Consider the following 23,751-nt stretch of genomic DNA (forward strand, 5'->3'; position numbering starts at 1 on the left):
CCTGCCAGGACCCAGGCCTTGTATGCATTCTTAGCTTCAGCATGATGAGAATCCACATGCTAATTCCACCCTGGCATGATGCGCTGACTCTTATTAGAGTAAGTAAAGCATGGCCTAGTGGCCTCATACTTAGCTCCTAGAATACAATTATACTTACAGAGGTCCTTACAGTGAGAGCTATCATTACAATTCATATCAGAGCACAAATTTGCATCTCTGGGTAGATATACATCACCTAAAAGACCATCAGTTCTTCCATAGTATAACATCACATCTTCATTTGTGAGCACAATCAAGTAACATGACAAAAGGGACATGCTCAGACATGGATGCCTCATATACAATATCCATTGATATTAAAATAGCACGAGCATCAGCAGTACCTCACTTATGTAAGAGTAGCTTTCTGCAGGTATGAGCTTTTGGCTAGATAGTGCAAGATTATTATCATCACAAAACTGATGGATATGATTCAAAAACAAGGAACCTTTGTCTGACAGGTCATCATTTACTTTATAGTTATTTGTGGACAGATTGTCAGAAATAAAAGAATTATAGGCAAGTCTATTCAAGTATTCATCTTCATTTTGTTGTGTCTCATATGGTGTGTACACATTGAGGATGGTTAACTCTTCGTTATTCATTCTTATCTGTGCAACAATACACCAGTCAGCTTCAAGCCTAATGAAATGTATCATAGTGTCCAGCTTTTTGTGCCAAATGGTGGCCAAGCCCCCTGCTATCCTTCCTCTCACTATTCCTATAGATATCAGTAGTGGACTCACCAGCCCCATGGAAATGGTCACTGAAAGAGTTCAAATTTCCTAGGTCCTGTTTAGATAAAAAAAAAAGTTTCTTGTAGACATAAAATGTCAGAACTTTGCAGCAGCTTGTCAACTACAGCACATCGTGCTTTGTCTCCTGCGTTGTTGCCCAGACATAGCCCATGACAGTTATATGATCCAACCTGCATAAAGTTTAATTGAGCAGTGTGGCTGCAGCCTCAATCGATACTCTAGCACTGAGTGATGCAGAGAGAGACCTAATTGTGCTAGCCTCCGACCCGTCCGCTTTGCCTGGTCATAATATCGCCTCAGAACAGAACCTTCTGTCCAGAGCTCTGGATTGTACATTTCCTCAACTTCATTGTACTGTGCAGACACTTGAAACAAGCTATATCTGTTTCCCGCCGTGACAATGGGCCCTAGTTTCGTGGCGCAGCACAGGGTGGCGCAGGGTGGCGGAGCCGGCGTAATGCAAGTTTCGACCCCCGCAGCCTTGCGCACGGTCAGTTTGGCAGTTTGGTGGTTCGCCTGCGCCAAGATGGGTGTGGCGGCGCAGTAGGGGGAGGCGTCACTGATTCAGCTTGGTGCAGCGGAAGTTTCGTGGCAAAAAGCCTCGCCGAGACTTTGCCAAAAGCCCGCCAGCTCCAACCTAGTCTACTCTTGGCGTAAGGCGCAAGGCGCAAATAAAGTCCATTCATTCAAGGCGAATTACAGCTGGCGGAGTGGAAGTTTGGCTGACCGCAACTAATTGAATAAACACGTGAATTTATATTTATATAGATTTTACCGTCACATCTGACGTCAGATCAAAGGCGGATTGTCATGATCTGTGTTTCTGTTATGATCTGTGTTCTTTTTCCTTGGTTTTGATTTCCTGTTTTATTTTGTCCTCGTTGTGATTCCCTGTCTCGTACTTCCTGGTCCTTGTTGTTTCCGCTGTCTTGACTTCCCCTCCCTCTCGTGTTGATTACCATGCCTGCCCTGATGTGTTTCACCTGTCCCTCGTCAGCTCCCTGCCTCCCTGTGTATATAGTCTGTGTGTTTCACCTGTCTCTTGTCGGATCATTGTCGCTGTCGCTGTCGTCTGTCGTTGTCACTGCATGTCACTCTGTCTGCTGCCCCACGTCTCGTCCTTGGATTTGTTTGTTTCTGCCTCCCGTGTCCCTTCGTGTTTTGGTTCCTGTTTAGTAAGTGTTTCTTTGATAGTCGTTTTCGCCCTCGTGGTCTCCTTTGTTTGATACTTTGTTTGAGTCTTAGTTTTTGGTTTGTATTTCGTTTATTATTAAAATAAAACCCTTTTTCACTGCATTTGGGTCCTCACCTCCTGCTTCCTAGCCAAACCGTGACACGGATTGCACGCGTAACGGAAACTCAGCCTCTCAGACCAAAACATCTCCCTCTCTCTCTCCTGTTTTTCATATCTATCCACTGCTAATAAAATGCGTCTAAAAAATATTTAAAATTTCTGAGGTCTGAGGTCTCGCGCCTCGGCAGCCTGTTATCCGTGGAGAGACGCGCAACTTTGCCGCGAGCTGGAATCGGAGTACATATTTTAAGGTAGTGCATAATAATATAAATTAAGTCAACTTTATTTGTATACCACAAACAATAGGAGGTGCAAACAAAAAAAATGGGACTCGCCAAACAAGTATTGTTACTGATTGACAATTTGATTTCATTTTGGATAAAATTTGACCAGAAATGCTATGCTTTATTCCCGAGAACATGTTTCTTGAACGTGTTAAGATATTAAGGCAACAAATTAACTTCAATGTATTATGTTGAGCTTATAAATATTCCAGAAAGAATGTTACTGTTGCAAGATGAGACCACATTTTATTATTTTGTAATTATTGATTTAAAACACATAGACATTTAATATCATATATATATATATCAAATAAAATGCTTTCATTCATTTTCTGTTTAAAATGTTAAGTTATTTACCTGTGTCCCAAATCAATATAGTATCTCTTTAATGAGAGTAAAGCCCAAGTTATGCTTCCGCGTCGACACAACGCAAGGGGGCTTGCGGACCCCCTACGTCCTTGAGGACCCCCCTTACGTCCAACGCAAGGGCCTGACGTGTACCTCCCAAAAATCCTAGACGTGCGTTGAGGCGACGCAACACCAACGCAACACCAACGCAGCGGCATTGGCTGTGATTGGTCCGCTAACTACATCCGCTGGAGACCGCTATCCGGTTTCCACTCATAAACACCGCCATTTAAACTTTTAAAAGGCTACTTTTATTGTTTGCACCTTGTTTTATTGTTTGCACCTTGTTCTATTGTTTGCACCTTGTCGCTTTTGCACAAAGAAATAAAACACCAAGTTCTGAAAAATTGTGGACGTTTAAAGCCGGAAAGTAAACAAATAGGCTATAACAAGGCTAACGACGATATACGTCAAGAGTCTCGGTCGGTCGGTCAGTCTTTACAAAAAACATAGCGCCCTTTACCGGTGTGGCATTAAATTGCATTTCGACACGTAAACCCAACGCAGAACCATCACGGTCTCCCAGCAACTGCGTGGCCATTGCGTGGCCGTTGCATGATCACTACGCGGAAGCATAATCAGGGCTTAATGCTTCGATAGTTCAATGTGGCCTGGGGTGAGACCTACAGTTTTAGTCGACAACATAGATGATATATGAGGACGGATCTGATGGTCTGGTCTCTGATGCCGTAGATGAGAGCGGTTAGACATCTGGGGAAAAGGGTTAAACACATAAAAAATACTACGGATTCGTACCATTGATAACCTGTCAGTGGTTTTTGAGATGGCAGCAACCAAAGGGTTGTGTATAGTTGAACAGAGACTGAGGGCCAGCTGCAACAAATGCAGCAGCAGTGTGTTACGAGCCTTACAAGCTGAAGCTTTGTCTGTGGAGGCTGACCTGGCTGCTATCACCACAGCAACAAAAGAGGAAGTGACTGTCACACTAGCTGATACAAACACAATTGAAGTGAACACCTTTTCATAATCATCAGACATTCGGCCAAGAAGTATTCTTTCCTTGGCACAAAAATCTTTCATCTGCAGACTCACCATGTCCTGAAATGGGTAATCTAACATTAAAATAACTCGTATGAGTATATTAAGTGAGCTGCATGCCCAAATCACAATAATAGCCAGTACTGTGTTTCTGATGGTAATAATGGTAGCATGTCTCAGTGGGTAGCACACAGCCACATATCTCTCCAGAGACATCACCACCAGCGTGAGAGGGGAGATTGTAGTTGTGAGAGCAGCAAGCATGGCAAGAACACCACATACAGGATATGTCAGTGTTATTCTACAAGCAGCCAGTAGGTAAAGTAATTGACTCTGTGCCATCTGCATGGTGTCTGCACAAAGGAGGTTAAACAGAAGAATGTAACGGGAGGTCTCACGAAACACCAATTTACTCCTCAAAGTGAATAACATGATCCCGTTAATGAAGAGAAACACACAGCACATCAATGTAATTGGAGCAGTAAACAACATAAGTTTCAGTATTCCCAGTTTCTGCTGTTCAACAGTGATGTTCATCTGAAATTAAGTTTCATACAACATAGTATAGCCAATTATGGGAGCCACTTGAAATTGAGATGAGCATCTTTCTATCCACATTTAAATTACCTGAAATAGCATTTCAGACCTTCCAACTCTATTGAATCCATATTTAAGTACAACACAGAAACAAAATGAATCTTGCGCAAATTGTGCTCTCAGAAAAGTAAAAATCCCATTGTTTTCACAGTGATGTTTATTGAGTTCACAGGCAAAACAGAAAGTGACCCACATGCATTAATTTACCCAGTGACGGTTAACATGTTGGATGCCATACCTGACTCCCCGTGAGCAGAACTGGTCTGCAGGGTTTAGTTGTCCCCCCATGCATCTAAACAGCTAAATCATCACACCCACTTTGCATGATATCATCACACAAACATGGCAGACCTTCCAACTCTACACATTCAGTATGTGTAAACAAGCAGTAATGGGTGATGTCATCGTTTCCAAGTTATTTCTCCATTCCCTAATCCATGTCCTCCTATTTCCCTTTGTGAACATGACAAGAGCATTATTCTAATTAGGAATAATGTATGTGGATCTTAACTTTCAGGATTTTGTGGTTCGTACTTCAAGACAATACATTTTATATGGACAATAAAAGTGTACCACTTTTAAGCTACTAGAAATTTGGCTTAAATAGTATAAATACATAAACAGTATAAAAGTGAAAATAGAATCCAAAAAAATCTGAGTGAAAATATATTCTTTGAACTATTCATAAACAGCTTGTTATGGGTATTGTATTCCAGTGATACTCTCATTGTCAAATATCTTATGATGATATTATAAAAAAACCTTTGATTACTTTTGATTTAATAAAATATGGTAAGAATCGGCTCAACAACCAATTAGAAATATTTTAATATGGTTGATGGAAAATTAAGTATCGTAGCTGATACAGCTAATATGAAATAATTTAGAATAAATTGAGCCAGTAATGCACCTTATTACTTATATATTGCTGGAAACGTATCTGGTTCCTCTGATCTTTATCTTGATTCACTGCTGTGGTTTAATCTCTTACAACCTGAAATTAAAGATACGTCAGGTTAGAGAAAGTGGGTTGCAGGTAAGTAGGAATAGATTAATGATGGAACAGCCTTTTGTCCACAGCTGGGTCTGATGATAGGTCAAATAGTTAAAAATAAGTACTGCGCTTTCGTGTCATTTCTAACCCAAAATTTGTGGTTATTGATGACTGACTACCATTTCAATGAGATTTTAAAGAAATGCAAAAACTGGTACAGTTCTCGATTCATATAAACCTGCATGTAATTATCTTGGGTTGAGGTCACATTAAAATATGGTATATACTATGTAAATACTTGAAACATGTGAAGTTCATATTCGGTTTAATAGCGGATAAAATTACAAATTAAACACTCAAGAATATTTACATTAACATGAATTTAAATCACACCGACTGTTGAATATCAAACAAAAATCAAGCCTTAAAGGACCTGTTTATAGACAGTACATTTACACTAATTGAAGATGTTGTTTATTGAGTTCCTTGACTTTTGTTCCTTCCCATGTTTGCAACAGAAGTATTTGTACATATGAATATCAAACACCAACACTGTATCCCCCCTTTTTTTAAATTCCGAACAGTAAAAAACACATTCAACATGGCAAACAAAAATGTCCACACATATTTTGCTATATTTCAATTATTACTATAAAACACCTACGCATTTTCGAGACCTACAGTTTTATTGAACAACATAGATGATACATGAAGTTAGATCTGATGGTCTGGTCTTTGATGCCATAGATGAGAGCACTCAGACATCTGGGGAAAAGGATGAAACACACATGAAGCATACTATGGATTCGTACCATTGATAACCTGTCAGTGGTTTTTGAGATGGCAGTAACCAAGGGGCTTTGTAAAGTTGAACAGAGACTGAGGACCAACTGCAACAAATGCAGCAGCAGTGTGTTACGAGCCTTACAAGCTGAAGCTTTGTCTGTGGAGGCTGACCTGGCTGCTATCATCACAGCAACAAAAGAGGAAGTGACTGCCACACTAGCTGATACAAACACAATTGAAGTGGACACCTTTTCATAATCATCAGACATTCGGCCAAGAAGTATTCTTTCCGTGGTACAAAAATCTTTCATCTGCAGACTCACTATGTCCTGAAATGGGTAATCTAACATTAAAATAACTTGTATGAGTATATTAAGTGAGCTGAAGGCCCAAATCACAATAATAGCCAGTGCTGTGTTTCTGATGGTAATAATGGTAGCGTGTCTCAGTGGGTAGCACACAGCCACATATCTCTCCAGAGACATCACCACCAGCGTGAGAGGGGAGATTGTAGTTGTGAGAGCAGCAAGCATGGCAAAAACACCACATACAGGATATGTCAGTGTTATTCTACAAGCAGCCAGTAGGTAAAGTAATTGGCTCAGTGCCATCTGCATGGTGTCTGCACAAAGGAGGTTAAACAGAAGAATGTAACGGGAGGTCTCACGAAACACCAATTTACTCCTCAAAGTGAATAACATGATCCCGTTAATTAAGAGAAACACACAGCACGTCAATGTAATTGGAGCAGTAAACAACATAATTTCCAGTATTCCCAGTTTCTGCTGTTCAACAGTGATGTTCATCTGAAATGAAGTTTCATACAACATATTACAGCCAATTATAGGAGCCACTTGAAATCGAGATGGGCATCTTTCTATCCACATTTAAATTACCTGAAATAGCATTTCAGACCTTCCAACTCTATTGGATCCTTATTTAAGTACAACACAGAAACAAAATGAATCTTGCACAAATTGCACTCTCAGTTTCACAGTGATGTCTATTGAGTTCACAGGCAAAACAGAAAGTGACCCAGTGACGGTTAACATGTTGGATGCCATACCTGACTCCATGTGAGCAGAACTGGTCTGCAGGGTTTGTCTGGCATCACATGCATTTTAAGAACTCAATCCTCACACCCACTTCACGTGATATCATCACACATGGCAACTGGATCTGTAATGGGTGATGTAATCATTTCAAATGTATTTCTCTATACCAGGGGTGTCAAACTGATCCAGTAAAGGGCCATGTGGCTGCAGGTTTTCATTCCAACCAAGCAAGAACACACCTGATCCAACCAATCAAGGTGTGAAGGCAAATCAGGTAGGTGAATAAGTCAAGTCAGGTGTGTTCTTGCTTGGTTGGAATGAAAACCTGCAGCCACACGGCCCTTTACTGGATCAGTTTGACACCCCTGCTCTATACCCTAGTCCATGTCATCATATTTCTCTTTGTGGATATGACACGAGTGGTTTTCTGATTTAGAAAAATTAGGAATATATAATTGGGGGTCAAGCAGCGAAGCTGCGAGACACCCTATAGTGATTCTGGGCCCTAGTTTCGTGGCGCAGCGCAGGGCGGCGCAGGGTGGCGGAGCCGGCGCAATGCAAGTTTCGACCCGCGCAGCCTTGCGCACGGTCAGTTTGGCAGTTTGGTGGATCGCCTGCGCCAAGATGGGTGTGGCGGTGCAGCAGGGGGAGGCGTCACAGATTCAGCTTGGCGTAGCGGAAGTTTCGTGGCAAAAAGCCTCGCCGAGACTGCGCTGAAAGCTCGCCAGCTCCAACCTGGTCTACTCTCGGCGCAAGGCGTAAATAAAGTCCATTCATTCAAGGCGAATCACAGCTGGCGGAGTGGAAGTTTGGCTGACCGGCGCGCAGTGCGCACACGTCACCGAGACCTCACAGGCAGGTTTCCACAGTTCCAGGCACATTTAAATGCAATAAATAATCACAACAAACACTATTTAATGCAACTAATTGAATCAACAGGTGAATTTATATCTATATAGATTGTCCCGTCATATCTGACGTCAGATCAAAGGCGGATGGCACGCGTAACGGAAACTCAGCCTCTCGGACCAAAACATCTCCCTCTCTCTCTCCTGTTTTTTATAATATGGGCATTATTATGATACGCGCGCACAGCGCGTGATGCGCGTGGTGGGAGCGGCGGCGCTGCTTCTGTCATCGGGTTGTCAAGTGACGGAACTTGCACTGAACCTCCCCTAACGCATTAAAGGAGAGGAGAGGAGCTCATTTGATTAGTGAAGATCTGAATCGGCTGTGTTAATCCCAGTCCACGCCTCGTCTCCCACTCACGCCTTCTTCTCCTCCCTCTTTCCCACTTGCGCGGGTGGGAGTGACGGGAGGTGTGCCTGCGCGAGCCTGCGCGGTGCACGAAACTTGCAAAGTCCAGGCGGACACACCCCGTCGGCGTGGCGCAGGTGCGCTGAGAGTTGACTGTGCCTGGTCTACGAAACTAGGGCCCTCTATGTTTTCTTATTACTTGGGGGTCAAGCAGCGAAGCTGCGAGACACCCTATAGTGATTCTATGTTTTCTTATTATTATTCCTCTGCCATTGAAGTCTATGGCAGCCCATAGAACGCCTTGGTAAAAAGTGCTGAAATTTGGCTGAATGTTTCGGACCACTGTACTGACCACTCACACTCATTTACGGACCTCTAAACCCAGCCGTCTAGCGCCACCAACGGGTCAAAATTTGGCCGAAAATTGAACCGCTTGGTCAAAAGTTGTGAAATTCAGCGCACAGATTCGGGACTGTTCCATGATCACTCTCACCAATTAACAGAACTCTATGCCCAGCACTCTAGCACCACCAATGGGTGAAAGTTGGACATGCATTCCTGACGTGGACCTCGACTCGTGCATCTGATTTTCATAAGTGAGGTAGCGTTGTAATCCTTGGATCAACCCAAGTTAAATGATACATGGCCCGTCACTTCCGGCCATATTGGACCTCCGCCATATTGGATTATCTCAGAAAGCTTTAAAATCTTCACAGGTCACAAAGTTCGTTCAATTCGCTCGAAAATTGACACAGATGATCTTAAGACCAATCCGCACAAAAGTTAATTCAAAGATTTTTCAATTTCAAGTTTATTCTCCTGTGAGAGGCAATTGAAAATGGCGGCAAAGCCGCCAAACAGGAAGTGGGCTGACGTCTCACAGATGCTTTGACTCAACGTAGCCAAACTTGGTACCTGAAGTCAAGACACTGGCTGTATCGAAACCGCATACTATACTGCTAGTACGTACTGATTTGGCCAAAATGTAGTATGCAGTATGCAAACAAAAGCAAAATCTGCAGTATGCGAAAAGTTCCCGGATGTCGTACTGATTCGGAGAATATTTCCAGTATGCATCCGACCAGTCTACTCTGCCTACTGTTTCCCACAATGCAATGCGCTGGAGCCTGGATAAATCGAGTAATGGCGGAGCAAGAGAGCGTTTCCAGGGGAATACAAACGCCGGAGCAGTACGGCGTTTAAAGACTGCTCAACTGCGAGGAACCTGGGTGTTATCCTCGATGACCAACTATCCTGCACCCCCAACATCACTGCTGTGGCCTGATCCTGCAGATTTGCCCTCTACAACATCCGCAGGATTCGGACCCTTCTCACAAAGGATGCAACGCAACTCTTGGTCCAAGCACTGGTCATCTCCCGCCTTGACTACTGCAACTCTCTCCTGGCCGGACTCCCGGCCTCTGCGATTAAACCATTGCAGCGTATCCAGAACGCTGCAGCACGTCTTATCTTCAATCTACCCAAATTCTCCCATGTGACCCCCCTCCTCCGTGACCTCCACTGGCTCCCTGTTGCAGCACGCATCCAATTCAAGACGATGACACTGGCCTTCAGGGCCATAAATGGAACGGCACCCATCTACCTTCAAACACTGGTCAAACCTCATGCCCCGAAGCGAGCACTTCGCTCCTCTACTTCAGCTGGCCGGCTGGTACCACCATCGCTGAAATCAAACAAATGTCGCTCAGCAAAGTCCAGACTCTTCTCTGTTCTGGCGCCTCAGTGGTGGAACGAACTCCCGACTAATGTCAGGACAGCTGAGTCATTTGCCATTTTCCGAAAAAGGCTCAAGACTCACCTGTTCAGACTTCATCTCGACTAGCATGACCCCCCCCCCCCCCATAAAAAAAAACCCTTACCTATAGCACTCTGATCGTAGCACTGTTGCTCTTGAACTACTAGTTTACTCAGATGAGGACCTAACACTTGTTCTATTTTTAGCTCTTACTTTATCGGCAATGATTCGTTGTGGTTTCCTTGTTTCCTTCTTTTGACAAATGTACTTATTGTAAGTCGCTTTGGACAAAAGCGTCTGCTAAATGACCTAAATGTAAATGTAAATGTCTGGCGGATCGAGGGCACTCTGTCAACTCTCACGCTCCTCCCCCACGACCACCGAGCCCTTTGAAATCCCTTAGATCACACCACCTTTGAAATGCGGGTCCGATGTTGACTCTCGTTTTATCACGGGCACCATCACAATCTTTCTTTTTTCCTTCTTTTCCACCGGTGTTTTCTTTTCCTTGATTGTTTTGGACCTCCTCGTTTCACTTTTTAACCGAGGAATTAGAAGCTTGTACCTACTTCCCTCCGCCTCCCCCCCTGTGATAGTCGTACGACCCGAGGGAAGAGGGACGCTGTGTGCACGAACACAGCCCTGCGTGCAGATTGGACAGGAAGACCCGGGCTATGTTGATATTTTGCAAAACAAACAGGCGTAGAGGCAGGCTTTTTTTTTAAAACCTGGATGATTTATGTTGTTCTATCGGAGCATAGTGTTGGCTTCGGTGAATATGATCAAAGAAATGTTGCCGACTGGCACTTTAAATGGTCACCTCACAGTGAGAGGGTCCCGGGTTCTATTCCTGGGTTGGGTTCGGGTTCCTTCTGTGTGGACCCTCGCGACCCTGAATACAGGATAAGCGGTAGACGATGGATGGAATGCATTTAAATGCTTTATTCCTAAGAACATGTTGTTTCTTGAACATGTTCTGATATTAAGGTAACAAAGTTAACTTCAATGTATTATGTTGACATAAACGATGCAGGAAGAATATGAATTACTGTTGCAAGATGAGACCACATTTATTTTATTTTTTTGTAATTATTGATTTAAAACCCATATCGACTTTAAATATCATATGGACATCAAATTATTTTAGTCACATTCTATATTTAAAATGTTCACTTATTGACCTGTGTCCCAAATCAATACAGTACATGTGTACAGAGTATGTTTCAATGATTCAATGTGGCCTAGAATGAGACCTACAGTTTTAGTCGACAACATAGATGGTATATGAGGAGGGATCTGATGGTCTGGTCTCTGATGCCGTAGATGAGAGCGGTTAGACATCTGGGGAAAAGGATGAAACACACATAAAGAATACTGTGGATTCGTAACATTGATAACCTGTCAGTGTTTCTTGTGATGGCAGTAACCAAGGGGTTGTGTATAGTTGAACAGAGACTGAGGACCAGCTGCAACAAATGCAGCAGCAGTGTGTTACGAGCCTTACAAGCTGAAGCTTTGTCTGTGGAGGCTGACCTGGCTGCTATCATCACAGCCACAAAAGAGGAAGTGACTGCCACACTAGCTGATACAAACACAATAGAATTGTACACCTTCTCATAATCATCTGACAATCGACCAACCTGCATGTTTTCCTTCATACAAAAATCTTTCATCTGCAGATTTTCCATGTCTTTAAATGAATAATCTAACAGTAGAAGAACTTGTGTTAGTACATTTACTGAGCTGAAGGCCCAAATCACAATAATTGCCACTGCTGTGTTTCTGATGGTAATGATGGTAGCATGTCTCAGTGGGTAGCACACGGCCACATATCTCTCCAGAGACATCACCACCAGTGTGAGGGGGGATATGTCTTTTGTGAGAGTAGCAAGCATGGCAAGAACACCACATACAGGATATGTCAGCCTTACACTACAAGCAGCCAGTAGGTAAAGTAATTGGCTCAGTGCCATCTGCATGGTGTCTGCACAAAGGAGGTTAAACAGAAGAATGTAACGGGAGGTCTCACGAAACACCAATTTACTTCTCAAAGTGAATAACATGATCCCGTTAATTAAGAGAAACACACAGCATGGCACTGTAATTAGAGCAGAAAACAACATCATTTCCAGTATTCCCCGTTTCTGCTGTTCAAAAGTGATGTTCATTTGAGATGAAGTTTCATACAACATAATTCAGCCAATTATGGGAGCCACTTGAAATCGAGATGGGTATTTTTCAATGTCCAAAAATTCAGTCTAAAAAAATTCAACGTCAAAAAATTCACTGTAAAAAGAACCACACTCAACATCCGGGTCACCAGGGAGAAGCAATCTATCCCTGTCTCAATTCAGCCAACGTTCAGCCAATCACGTTACGCTCCATTGGTCATGTGACACCCACCCAGGTCGGCCATGGCCACAAACGCAGGTGATGGTGCGTGTATTCGAAATGCAATACTAACGTACTGCCTACTACACACTCAACGTGTATGTACTGCATACTGCCTACTAAATGAACGTTTGAGTATGCTGTTACCCTCAGACTGTTCACATGGAAGTATAAACATCTCATACTACATTTTCTTTTTAACTTTATTGACGTCTCATCCTCATGTAGGGGTGGGCGATACACCGAAAATGTACCGATACCGAAATTTACGACGACAACCGACGTCATTTTGCCCATGTCGGTATATTCGGTTTAAAAAAGAAAAGTTGTTTTTTTCTTGTTTGGCTGTGTGTAGGTAGGCTACCAGTATGTTCATGTCCCTTTAAGACGCTCGGCTGTACTGTACTACGTATACAGCGTGTGCAGTCACGTGACTCCACCCCATCCAGTCTGTAACAAGAAGGGAAAGTGTGGGTGAGACGAAAATGGAGCCCGCCGGTTTAAACGATGAAGCGGCTGCTGCCGCGGCAGCCGAAGTAAAAGTGCGTGTCCACAGGCAGCGGTGTTTCCCCGCGTCCCATTCATTGTCTATGTGAAAAGCTGTGCAATGCATTCTGGTAGCGTCGCGGCGAATGTCGAGAGACGGCGCGCGAGTTGGCCGCTCCTCATTTGCCTAAAGTTGAAGTCGAATCTACTTTATGCTAATCAGAGGCGCCGGGCTCGACTCGCCGCCTCGGGAACGCTCGCGAGCGCTCGCAAAAATGTGTTGTTTAAAGGAGAGCGCCTGTCAATCATCCTCTAGTGGCAGCCCACCAAGCGTGCAATACTGGGAAGCGGCGCGCCCACACGCGTTTAAAATCGCCCGTGGACACGTACCTTAAAATCTGGTCGAGGAGGAGGAGCACCTCGTTCCCAAAAGAAATGCGTCATCGATCGTTTGGCAACATTTTGGGTTCAGCGAGGACGATGTCGATCAGAAAAATGTGAAATGTAAACTGTGCCTAAAGACTGCCTTTGCACAAGTCATTGTTTACTTTTCCAGTGGCAAATGTGAAATTAATTTTGTTTACAAGGGATGCAACTTGTTTCTCCCGTTATAGAGAACCTGATTACTCCATATTTTGAATTTGTTTATAGAGACTGTATTTTTAATACTTTGTTGTTTTATACTACCAAATAAATAATATAAATCTTAACTACAGTGTAGTTTTACAGTCCTTTAAAGTGGCATTTTTTTAGGCGTGGGAGGGGGGGGGGGGTTACTTATCGTTCATTTATCGTTATCGAGGTGAGTTCCTCAATATATCGTGATATTGATTTGAGGTCATATCGCCCAGCCCTATCCTCATCTTCTCTCACGTAACGGAATCGATTACGTTAGCAGTTCTAGCTCCCGTTTAATGGAAATTACTTATCAAAATAGAAAGCATGATTACTATTACACTTCATTAAATATTTCTAAATATTTATTAAGTCAAACTACCATTGTCAAATGTTTTCTAGTTTATTATATATGTGCGCTCCCACGCTTTCCCACTCTTCATCTTACCTGAGTAGCTGCTTTCACTCACCATCAATCGTGACTATTAAGCAGCTTTTATTGATAATTTATTGTCCGTTCATAGATCGTATTAAGGCTCATTTATGCTTCCATTTCGTGCGTAAATAGAGACGTGCGTTATCAACGTTTTAAACGTCGCTGCCTGCCTGCATGCTTTCATGTGTCCTCTATGTTGGAATGGACGTTGGGCAAAACATCCTCTAGAGGGCGTCGTTCACATTAAAACGTTACTCCAATAAAGTTTAAAAAAAAATAAGTTTATCACAACAACAAACATGGCGACTGGACAATGGAGGAGATAACGATCCCGCAGGCAGCGTTGTAGACGGCAGTGGTCTGTGAGACCACTGAATACATCCCGAGTGTGGACGGAGACTTCCAGTCATTGGTTTTACCGATGAGAGAAATTGACGACGAATGTCATTTTCAGTATATCAGGATGTCCGTCGGGGCTTTCGACAACTGGCTTCGCCGGGTGGCTGCTCACATTAAACATGGGAACTCGCACAATTCACCGGTGACACTGGCTGAGCGACTAGCTGTCACCATTCGCTTCCTCGCGTCAGGGATCAGTCATTTTTAAAACGTTTTTTAATTTGTGTATGCTATTCACGGCACTTTCTGTGTACAATGCCCGCCACTGCCCCCACGATTTCCGTTGGATCTGCAACGTTTGGTCCGTATCGGTACGCATCCGCAAGCTTGCAGGATACGGACAGAAATACAGACGAAATGTACGCAGAGAACAGACAGAAGGCTCCGTCCGTATGCGTGTCTAGTAGAGGTGTAACGATTTATTCGATTAATCAATGAATCGATTGTCAGTCCTATAGATTCTACTAAATCGATCTGCTACAATAAATAAATAGAATGAATCGTTTTGGCTTCACCAATAATTGATATAAATGCATTTAATCGGATTAATCGTGATTCTTACTTATGATTAATGTTTTAATATGTTTAAGACACTCTCTCCCCTGCCAGCATGTAGTCTACTGAAAATGTTCAAAATAACTGAGCATATTTTAATTACATTTTTGTATTCAGCATAAAATATTATGCAGGTTTACTTTTTTATAGAATAAATATGTTATTTTTTCACATTTCAGAAGAATACAAATAGTCTCACTCGCATTATTGCATGTTTATTTCATGGATATAGAATTTTGGTTACAAGTTACTGAATTGAATCGTGGTTTACGGAATCGAATCGAATCGTTACAAAAAAAAGAAATTGTCCTTGAATCGAATCGCCAACAACTGTATCGTTAATCGAATCGAATCGCTGTGAACCCAAAGATTAGAGACTAGACACCCCTAGTGTCTAGCGTAGAGCATAAATGAGCCTTTATACCTCTGACGTGGGACACCAGCACTTTCACCACGGAGACGACGGAGGCAATCGGCCCGACGGAGGAGGAACATTTCATCACTCTGAAGTAAGTAATATGACTTATCTGGTTTAAATAAGTTCCTTTATTATTTGATCATCAATAGACATGCATATGCATGCATAAACAAAATCAACAGACATGTAGGCTAATATAAGTCATTTAATAATATCATGGATGAGTTTGGTGGGATAAAAAAACAAGTAGTGGCCTATTAGTGAATCATTTATTAGACAAATAATCCATGTTATTTCTACAATGCAATACGTGAACGATAAGAAGAAATGAGTAGTTTATCAACAAATGAATAGGAAAACATTCAGAATAAATGTAATATCTCATGTTTTCTGTTACAGGTTGGTACCAGAGGGCCGTACTGCAGGTCAATCCTCATGTTCCCCCGCTGGGCCTCTACTTTGGGTAACAGGATTTAAGGAAGGACCTCCGTCTTTCAAGGCATTCCATGGAGAACCTCGTCCACTGCATTGCTAACAGAACAGATGGGTTCGATGTCCATAGTTCCACGGTTGTGATGGCGATGAAGCCAACGAGCCACTCCAGCAGTCCTGGGACATCTTCAGAGGCTCCAGCAGTCCTGGGACATCCTCAGAGGCTCCAGCAGTCCTGGGACATCCTCAGAGACTCCAGCAGTCCTGGGACATTCTCAGAGACTCCAGCAGTCCTGGGACATCCTCAGAGGCACCAGCAGTCCTGGGACATCCTCAGAGGCTCCAGCAGTCCCGGGACATCCTCTGAGGCTCCAGCAGTCCTGGGATATCCTCAGAGGCTCCAGCAGTCCCGGGACATCCTCTGAGGCTCCAGCAGTCCTGGGATATCCTCAGAGCCTCCAGCAGTCCTGGGACATCCTCAGAGGCTCTTAGCTGCAGCGTCTGCTCCAAATGTCCAGATCCCTGTGTTGCAGGAACATGATTATTGTTGATCTTTTATTTTTGTTTATCAGCAGTTTATAGGTAATACCACACAGTATAAGCTTTTACAAATGTTTCCTGTTAAATGTTTTACGATTATATCTGATGTTCTGTATAAATCTAAATAATAAATATCTGAATATATATTATTGTTGACTCATGTTTCCTCTTATGGCCTGCAGGTCTATTTCCCTCCTGCTCTGGAGACCCTGCTGCAGTGGTTGGCATCATGGCTGAGGAGATGGGGTGTAGTGGGGTAATAGCAGGTCTTTGCTCCATCACCTCATCCATGACAACAAACACTTCCAGTTTACAGCAGTGACCTCTCCTCCCTCAGGGCTGACACCTTCAGTTCATACAAACAACATATACAAACACTTCTCATAATCATTGTTTAGATCAACTATTCACCACTAGTCATATATTATAATATGTACTGTAATACTTTACAACATGGGATCATCTTAATGGACTCTGATGTTTTAATACATTGTAGATATTACCAAGCACTGACTTTGACTGGTTATTTATAAGAAAGATAACTTCATCTTTTTTCTTTTATGCTGTAGTGTTCAACACTTTAAACTGCTTCCAACTCACCTTGTATTTCTGCTCCACCTTCCCTCCATCCCATGTTCTTTAATAAACATCCTGTATGAAGATTAGCAAGTTGAAACAGAAACGTTTCAGGTAGACATCTCAGGAGAGCAGTATATCTCCCATCTATATATGCTGGTGTTCAACCTTATATCATTGAGAAGCTAAATATGCAACAGCAGAACTTAAACGGACCGCGTTATTAAAAGAAAATTATAATTAGTAAATATGTAACCACGGTTTAAGATAAGCACTATCTTCTTAGTTAACGTCGCAAAAAACGGCACATTTGCCTCTACGCTCGCTAACCTATGTGGTAAATTACCGTCAGTAAGCTAGCCGGCTAGCAGGACCTTCGATTCGTAACGTTATCATACAATTCCAACAACACTAAAGTAACGTTCATTATCAATATGATTTAAAAGTCAGCTGAAAACATAAAAATCGTGTTTCGGCATTTCTCACGTACACAATTCACATACCATTGTATGTAGACGCACTACGTACTCAAATATACGTCACATTTTAGTAGGACGTTAGTATGGCATTTCGAACACAGCCCGAGTCTGAATACTCTAACATTGCAAGTCTCGTAGGCTCATCAAGATTCTCGGCAGGTTTGAGTCAACCGATCCCATACGCCATTGCAACTACTCAGTACTCTTGCGCGAGATTTGCATTGTTTTGGCAACGGGCTGCTGTTTAGCTGTAAGCAATCGTTGCTATGTTGTAACATAGTCATACATATGAACATAACAGCTTCATGGATTTATTACGGACATGATGACTGCACTGCTCGATCATTTCTTTATGGATACAAAATCAAAACTACAAGGAAAACGTTTATTTCTTCCTTTCTGCGGTGACTGGGAGGGACGAGCGCATGCTCGGCAATCTACTGCTAATGCTAACATCTCATGTGGATGACATCAAGTCCAGCTTCCAACTCTTTTTACCAGAGTCCATTATGGAAATTATACTGATGACAAACCTGGAGGGGAGGCGTGTGTTTGCTGACACATGGAAAGCATTGAACCAGGTAGACATCTGTCAGGATCACTTGGCTCGAGTAGAGCTGACATAACAAAGGGAGGCCACGCTGATTATAAAGATGGAACGATTATTTATTTAAAGTGCTAAATGCAAAACCTCATCAATAAGGGGAAGCCAAAACAAAAGTGTAGTGCATATCAGTAGATGTAATATAACGCAAAGTGAGGTAAAGATGAGGAGCGAAGCTGCAGCCAGCCCTTCCCCGTCAGGCCATCGCAGTAGTGAGAGAGCCCGAGCCGACGGGAAAGGCGTCTTTTATCTCCAGCTCAATCAGCCCAGTCATTAGCCTGGCAGACAGCTCCCCCTAGTGACGATAGAAGGAACACGGACACGGAACACGGATAATCATGACACGCCAAGCAAGACAGGTAGAGGGGCACATCCAGCACGGCAAAGCTGGGCGTGACATCACTCCCCCCTAAAAGACAGAGGCCCATATTAACGGGACTCTCTATCTACCCAACAATCCCAAATCACCAAAACACAATGAGTAAATTCTAACCAAATAATAAATTCACACTGGAAGACTCATACACTCTATTGGGCACATTCACCCATTTAACCGTGCGGACACACCTATTACAAGCCATCACCAACACCGGCCATCCTCTCCACCCGATCTGCAACCCATCATACCACCAAGCAGATCCTACGGAAGCAACTTAAGGGGGACAGACAAGACAAAGAAACGGATGGAACAATAACATTACATTGACTCATCCGGGGCCCGAGAAAGCGCATCCGCTAGCACATTCTCAGCGCCACGGATGTGTCTAATGGACAGTCGGTATGGCTGCAAGAAAAGCGCCCAACGCATGAGACGCTGGTTAGCGTTCTGTAGAGACGAGAGGAATGTGAGGGGGTTGTGGTCTGTATAAACCACAACAGGATGAATACCTCCCCCCACATAAACCTCAAAATGTTGGAGCCCCCAGATCAAAGCCAGTGCCTCCTTCTCGATTGTTGAATAATTAAGCTGATGACGATTAAATTTGCGTGAAAAGTAACACACAGGACGCTCAATATCCTGTGTATCCTTTTGTATGAGAACTGCGCCAGCCCCCACAAGACTTGCGTCCACTTGCAATTGAAAAGGCTCATCTAACTTGGGAGCAGCCAAGACCGGCGCAGAGCTCAACAAATTTTTTGCATTTTCAAACGCTTGCTGACAATCAGCAGACCAAACAAACTTCACTGAACTCTTCAACAAATTGGTAAGAGGGGCCACAACGGTAGAAAAATTACAACAGAAATTGCGATAATACCCAATCATGCCTAGGAAACGCATTATTTCTTTTTTAGTAGTTGGGGGAGGAAACTTGTCTATGGCTAAAACTTTAGCCCTGACAGTCCGAACCTGCCCCTGTCCGACCACTTTGCCTAAATAGACTACGGTGGCCTGGGCAAGCTCGCACTTTGCAAGGTTCACTGTGAGCGTCGCTGCCGCCAACTGCTCAAACAGCAAACGAATGCGATCCAAGTGTGTGTCCCATGTATCTGCATAAGAAACTACATCGTCAAGGTAAACCGCACAACCTTCTAACCCTGCAACAACGTAATTCATGAGGCGTTGGAATGACGATGGAGCATTACGAAGGCCAAAACTCATGCGGGTGTATTGATACAAACCCGAAGGTGTGATGAATGCAGATATCTCCTGCGCCCTAGGCGTGAGCGCTACCTGATAATACCCTTTTAATAAATCAAATTTACTGACATAACGTGCACTGCCAACCTGATCAACACAGTCTTCAATACGCGGTAGTGGAAAAGAGTCTGCCTTAGTCACAGCATTCAGCTTTCTATAATCTGTACAAAACCTGAAGGTGTTGTCCGATTTCTTAACTAGCAGGCATGGAGATGCCCAGCTCGAATACGATGGTTTCGCTAAACCATTATCAAGTAGATATTGTACACCTTCATCCAAGCTCTTTCGTTTGTCTGGAGAAACACGATAGAACCTCTGACGAATCGGTTTTGAATCCCCCACATCTATGTCGTGTTCTATAAGATCGGTACAGGTTGGCGTGTCCGAAAACAAAGACGAAAACTCAGAAATTAAAGACTTCAACTCAACACTTTGCCCCTTGTCCAAATGTCCAAACAGACTGTCCAACTTAGCCAATGTCTCTGTGTTGTTTAACCGAGCCTGCAGGATCGCATCATCTGGACCTCGCACGTCATCCTCAGCTGCCACCTGCGAGACATCAGGCACGCCCTCCCCAAAAGCGAGCGCCACAGGACTAGCCGCACTTATCTCACCCACCACCTGCAATGGTGAGGAATAATACGGTTTTAGTAGGTTGACATGACAGTGTTGTTTTTTCTTCCTGCGCTCAGGAGTAGACACCACATAGTTAATCTCTGAGATTTTACGCAGGAAAGTGAAAGGACCAGAGTATTTCGCCCCAAATGGCGAACCCAGAATGGGCAGCAGTGCAAGCACTTGGTCACCAGGGCTGAACACTCTAGCCACCGCCCTACGATCATACAATCGTTTCATTTTTGTCTGAGCCACACCCAAATGTTCAGTAGCCAATTTCCCAGCCAACGACAATCTCCGGCGAAAACCATATACATAGTCAGCCAAATTCCCAGGTGGCTCCTCACCACCATCCAAATCACTGCCCAACACTGACAAAAATGTGCGTACTTTGTGACCAAAAACCAATTCATTTGGGCTAAAACCCGTGCTGTCCTGTACGACTGCACGCGCCGCCAGTAACAACCAAGGCATCCCATCCTCCCAATCTCGTTTAAGTTCCACACAATAAGCGCGCAACAACGCTTTCAGGGTGCCATGGAAACGTTCAAGAACCCCCTGGCTTTGAGCATGATACGCGCTACTCAGATTGTGCTTTATGCGCAGTTGTTTTAATGCCGCTCGGAACGTCTGGGAAGTAAAGTTTGACCCTCGATCACTTTGAATTACTTTGGGTAACCCAAAAATGGATATGAACTGAGACAGAGCTTTAACAACTGATCTCGTTGTTATTGTTCGTAAAGCATAGGCCGCAGGGTAACGCGTGGCTTGGCACATCACAGTGAACACATACACATTTCCAGACTTCGACGGGGGCAACGGACCCACACAATCGATCACCAAGTGTTCAAACGGCGTGCCCACGGACTGGATGGGTTGTAGCGGCGCAGGTTTAATCGACACATTTGGTTTCCCTGCCAGTTGACAAGCATGACAAGCTTTAACGTACCCCGCTACATCTCTTTTAATACGCGGCCAATAGAAATGCTGTAACACACGATTATAGGTCTTTCTCACCCCAAAATGTCCAGACGCGTCCCCGTGCGCAGTTTTCAACACCACATCACGGTACTCTACAGGCATCACCACCTGCAACACCTGATCTGCCACACCCGTATCTCCATGAGGTGACCACCTACGCACCAATAATCCATTCTGGATCGAATACCCATGCTCGGCTTGATCCGTACCAGAGGCAAATGCAAAATACTTCTCAAGACTTGGATCATTCTTCTGTGCTCCAATTATCTCACTGGAAGACAATGGTGCTGGTAACTCTGGGACACACACTTTAGCTGCACCAGTCTTGGATACATCAGAAGACTTCTCTGTCTGCGCACGAGCCATCGCTCGCGTCACAGCGCAGGCAGTGAACACCTCTGGGAAATCCAGAAGACATTTGTCCGGCTCTGCTGGTGCTATAGTTACTGATTTTACCACCGGAAAAGGACATGACTCCTCAGGCCATACACAATCCCCCCCCAAATTATTTCCAATAATCAGGTCAACATCATCTACAGGCAGAGTCGGACGTACAGCGATAATCACTTCGCCATTCACAAATCCAGACTGTAACTTAATTTTGTGCAATGGCACTGGAAACGGATGAAGGCCAATTCCCCGAATCAAAACACAGCTCCCAGTGTCCGACAAAGAGGAGAAAGGCAAAGACGATTGACATATAAAACTCTCAGATGATCCTGTGTCACGCAGTATTTTTACTGGCACTATACGATCATCCCCCATCATTGACACAAACCCCTCTGTAATGAAGGGAGCATAGTTAGACACGGTTGCTCCTTTAGGTTTATCATCCATCTTCTTTACATCCTGTACATTAGACTGCTCGTGAACAGTCTTCGTAGCCTTCAACTGAAACACATTTGCCTTTCGTTCATTTCCCAAATGCGCAGCACGAATCGAAGCCACACAGCCGACGTCCTTGACTTCCCTATTAATTGCTGTAAACCTACTCTTTCTGCGAGCAAGCAAAGCTGGACAATCCATTTTCCAATGGCCCAATTGCCAACAATAATTACATTTATTGTCCTCTTCACTTTTGCTATAAGGCACAGAATCCAACCTTCCAGGAGGACCCACATTTCCACGAACCACCTGCGCATCAACGTCGCAGTGATCTCTGCGGTGGTCGCGGTCATCTCTGCGATTGTCATACCGTTGCGAGTAGTCTCGTACATAGGCTAATTGATTCTTATGAGTCAACACATAGCCATCAGCGAGGACAGCAGCCTCGGCTGCTGTCTTCACTTTATGCTCGTTAAGATATGTAACAATGCGTTCTGGCACTATGTTTTTGAACTGTTCCAACATCACTAAATTACGCAAGCCATCGAATTCAACAACACCCTCTGCAGTGAGCCAGCGATTGAAAAGATTTGCGAGCTCCCTGGCTACCTCCGAATGAGTTTGCCTTTAAAAATTTTCTTAAAGTGCGAAAACGCTGTCTGTATGCTTCTGGAACAAGTTCATAGCACTTCAGCACAGCCTCTTTCACTTTTTCATAACTTCTCCTTTCTTCAAAAGACAAAGCCACAAACGCTTCTTGTGCGCGGCCAATTAGAACAGTCTGTAACAGCAGAGTTTTATCCTCGCTACTCCAATCTTGATTTGCAGCAACATTTTCAAATAATGAAAAGAAGACATCGGGATCACGCTCATTGAACTTTGGAAGGAACTTAATCATACTTCCCAAGCCTGAATGCTGGCCGGCACTGCCTCTACCCTCAGCTTCCAACTTAAGCCTGGTGCGCTCAAGCTCTCGAGCTTGTTCTTGTTCATGCTCGGTATGCTTAAGCCGCTCCATCTCAAGCAATCGATCTTTCTCTCTTTCGAAAGCCTCGATTCTCCTCTGCTCTAACTCTTGCACCACCACCCATTTCTTATGTTCCCTCTCTTGTTCGATATCTAATCTCCTTTGTTCTAACTGCATTTGCAAAAGTTCTTTTTGCTCATCAAACGTTAGTTGACTCATGTTGGACAATGGTTGGTCAGGCACCGTCAATGGCGTTGGCTCTACAGGTGTACCCCCAGACAATACCTGTTTCTCCTTTAAACGCTCCCGAATGAAATCCACTAACTGATCTTTATTAGACCTCTTTGGAACGGTCACCTCAATCTCATAATAATCTGCTATACAAAACAACTGCTCTTTTGTCAACGCTACCAATAAACTCTCTGATGGAGCAGCCAAAAAGTCATCATATCCACTCATTATACAAGCTCACAAACTATCCAATCACATGATCAATGTACATAATCCAAAAGCAGAACTAACCATCGGTCTTCCAGTACTTATCCAATTATCTAACCACATAGCCC

General features: G+C 43.7%; 2 protein-coding genes and 1 pseudogene across 3 annotated transcripts; all 3 read right to left on the reverse strand.

Annotated features, from left to right (window-relative positions):
- Positions 1 to 3,406: 3,406 nt before the first annotated feature.
- LOC311025342 (odorant receptor 131-2-like) lies at positions 3,407 to 4,319 on the reverse strand (annotated as a pseudogene). Its single transcript has one exon. The product of its transcript is annotated as an odorant receptor 131-2-like (transcript).
- A 1,731-nt stretch (positions 4,320 to 6,050) lies between these two features.
- On the reverse strand, positions 6,051 to 6,965 carry LOC311025343 (odorant receptor 131-2-like; the record flags this gene model as incomplete). The annotated part of the gene is made up of 1 exon (XM_084028194.1): positions 6,051 to 6,965. One exon carries the CDS (start codon positions 6,963 to 6,965, stop codon positions 6,051 to 6,053), a length of 915 nt encoding a protein of 304 aa, XP_083884320.1.
- A 4,515-nt stretch (positions 6,966 to 11,480) lies between these two features.
- On the reverse strand, positions 11,481 to 12,363 carry LOC311025504 (odorant receptor 131-2-like; the record flags this gene model as incomplete). The annotated part of the gene is made up of 1 exon (XM_084028426.1): positions 11,481 to 12,363. The coding sequence occupies exon 1, from the start codon at positions 12,351 to 12,353 to the stop codon at positions 11,481 to 11,483; it is 873 nt and encodes a 290-aa protein (XP_083884552.1). The 5' UTR covers positions 12,354 to 12,363.
- Positions 12,364 to 23,751: the final 11,388 nt, after the last annotated feature.

This window comes from Eutrigla gurnardus, assembly GCF_963514095.1.
Source record: "Eutrigla gurnardus genome assembly, chromosome: 15".
In the NCBI taxonomy this organism is placed as follows: Eukaryota; Metazoa; Chordata; class Actinopteri; order Perciformes; family Triglidae; genus Eutrigla; species Eutrigla gurnardus.